Source organism: Pterocles gutturalis, unplaced genomic scaffold, assembly GCF_000699245.1.
Source record: "Pterocles gutturalis isolate BGI_N339 unplaced genomic scaffold, ASM69924v1 scaffold42520, whole genome shotgun sequence".
In the NCBI taxonomy this organism is placed as follows: Eukaryota; Metazoa; Chordata; class Aves; order Pterocliformes; family Pteroclidae; genus Pterocles; species Pterocles gutturalis.
Genome location: NW_010139902.1, coordinates 50,971 through 52,728, shown reverse-complemented (window position 1 = coordinate 52,728; position 1,758 = coordinate 50,971). Strand labels below are relative to the sequence as shown.

Below are 1,758 nucleotides of genomic sequence, written 5' to 3'. Positions count from 1 at the left end.
CAGCTCCTTCAGGACCCTGGGATGCATGCTTTAAATTACAAGTTAGCAAGTATTCCTTTAACCCCACGTTTAAACGTATTTTTTAACATGTATGTGTTCTGTCATTGGATTAATTTATTGAAATTAGTGGGGAGTACTATAGCACACACATAGCGTATGGTAAAGCAAAATACCCAATAAAATGGCAAATACGGATGAGGAGCAACAGTCCCAGCCGAAGAATAAAGGGACACTAATATCTTAAAGCCTGTTGAGTCCTTTTTATTAGTCAAGAAAACTGGAAAATGATGTTAGAATAGCAAAATTACTTTATCTATTAATTACTAAAAATTATAGAAAAGCATATCTAATTAAATGCCTAATATGTGCACCATGTTTCTAGTTACTGAACAAAGAATTGATATATTTAAAGAACACCATGAAAATAATACATGTAATACCAGCAGACTGAAGCAGAAAATGTATTGCGTGACTGCTAAGAATGAAAATGCAGACTTTGGTTTATGTTAGAGAAGCTTAGTAAAAAGCCAATCTATTTTTATCACTTCATACAAAAGAACCCAATTATATATCTGTTTTGGCTTTGAAAGAAACATGCAATGAACAGATCCCTTGCAGTATCAGGTTGTGCCTTAAATCTTCTCTTCAACTTCCTTAACGTGGGATGCAACAACTTTTCCATCTACCACTTCTTCAACGATTGTCTTGATCTTTCTAGTTTTGGTGGGATCTAAACATAATAAACAAAACAAAAAATGTTTATCAAAGTGTTAAAAATCATAAACAGAGCAGCACCCGTACATGAACAGTTACAGCTTTCCTTTCAAGCTGGCTTCTTGTTATGATGAACTCTATGGTGCAGTTAAACAGAATAGCAGGTATTATTTTATTTAGAAGAAGGACTTTACAAACAAAATTTTATTCAGTCAAGTTCTACCTACCCTGAGAAGAATCCAGTGACTGTGTTTGTGATTTGGACCCTGTCAAGGATGAGCTTTCAAATGTCACCCCCTGTCCTGTGCTCCTAAAAGTGAAGCAGAGAGAAGCAGTACTGCAGGACGTTTGTCAGGATAGGAGATAGCGGGGTATTTTAAATGCTGAGCAGGACGGGTCATGCTCCTCAGGTGGAGCGTCTCTGTGCTATTTCAGAATCATTGTATGTACCTTGCTGTCTTCTGCTGAAGGCACCACTTGTTTTTACCTCCTTTTTTTTCTCCAGAAAAGGAGATATTCTGTGTAAATGCGTCACTTACGCAAACTCGCCGTCCAGCAAGCGACGATAGGTTTCAATCTCCATTTCCAGGCGAGTCTTGATGTCTAGAAGTTGTTGATACTCCGCGTTCTGGCGCTCCATGTCAGCCCGGACCTGAAACAGCTGGGACTCCAGGTTCCCAATTTGAAGTTGCATTTGTGAAAGCTGAGCGCAGTAACCTCCTTCTGTTTCTGCTAGAGTGTCTTCAAGGGATTTTTTCTGTGGAAGAAGGGTATTAAATAATCTCTGATTGAGGAAAAAAAAAATCTTCACAAAGACAAAACCAACTGAAATAGTTTAATAAGTATAGCCTCGTTACTTCCAGATTTTAATTTTTTTCTTGAAATACCAGTTTGAAAACTGGCCTTTGGTGCTTCACTGAGAGTGAACATGGAAGTTTAGCTGTTTACTCTGAGTGGTTAGCAGCTTCCTGAGAACGTACCATGGCCAGCTGAGACTGTAGTTCAATTTCCAAGCTCTGAAGCGTCCGTTTTAAATCTGTGATC

At 38.3% G+C, this 1,758-nt stretch overlaps 1 protein-coding gene across 1 annotated transcript in view; it reads right to left on the bottom strand.

Annotated features, from left to right (window-relative positions):
• Positions 1–632: 632 nt before the first annotated feature.
• The window catches only part of LOC104469104, a 29,578-nt gene continuing 28,452 nt past the window's right edge, over positions 633–1,758 (bottom strand). Inside the window, 4 exon segments of the mRNA XM_010083472.1 lie at positions 633–730; positions 942–1,024; positions 1,260–1,471; positions 1,695–1,758. The exon segment at positions 1,695–1,758 is cut by the window's right edge and continues 29 nt beyond it. Coding sequence (XP_010081774.1) covers positions 633–730; positions 942–1,024; positions 1,260–1,471; positions 1,695–1,758 — 457 coding nt within the window.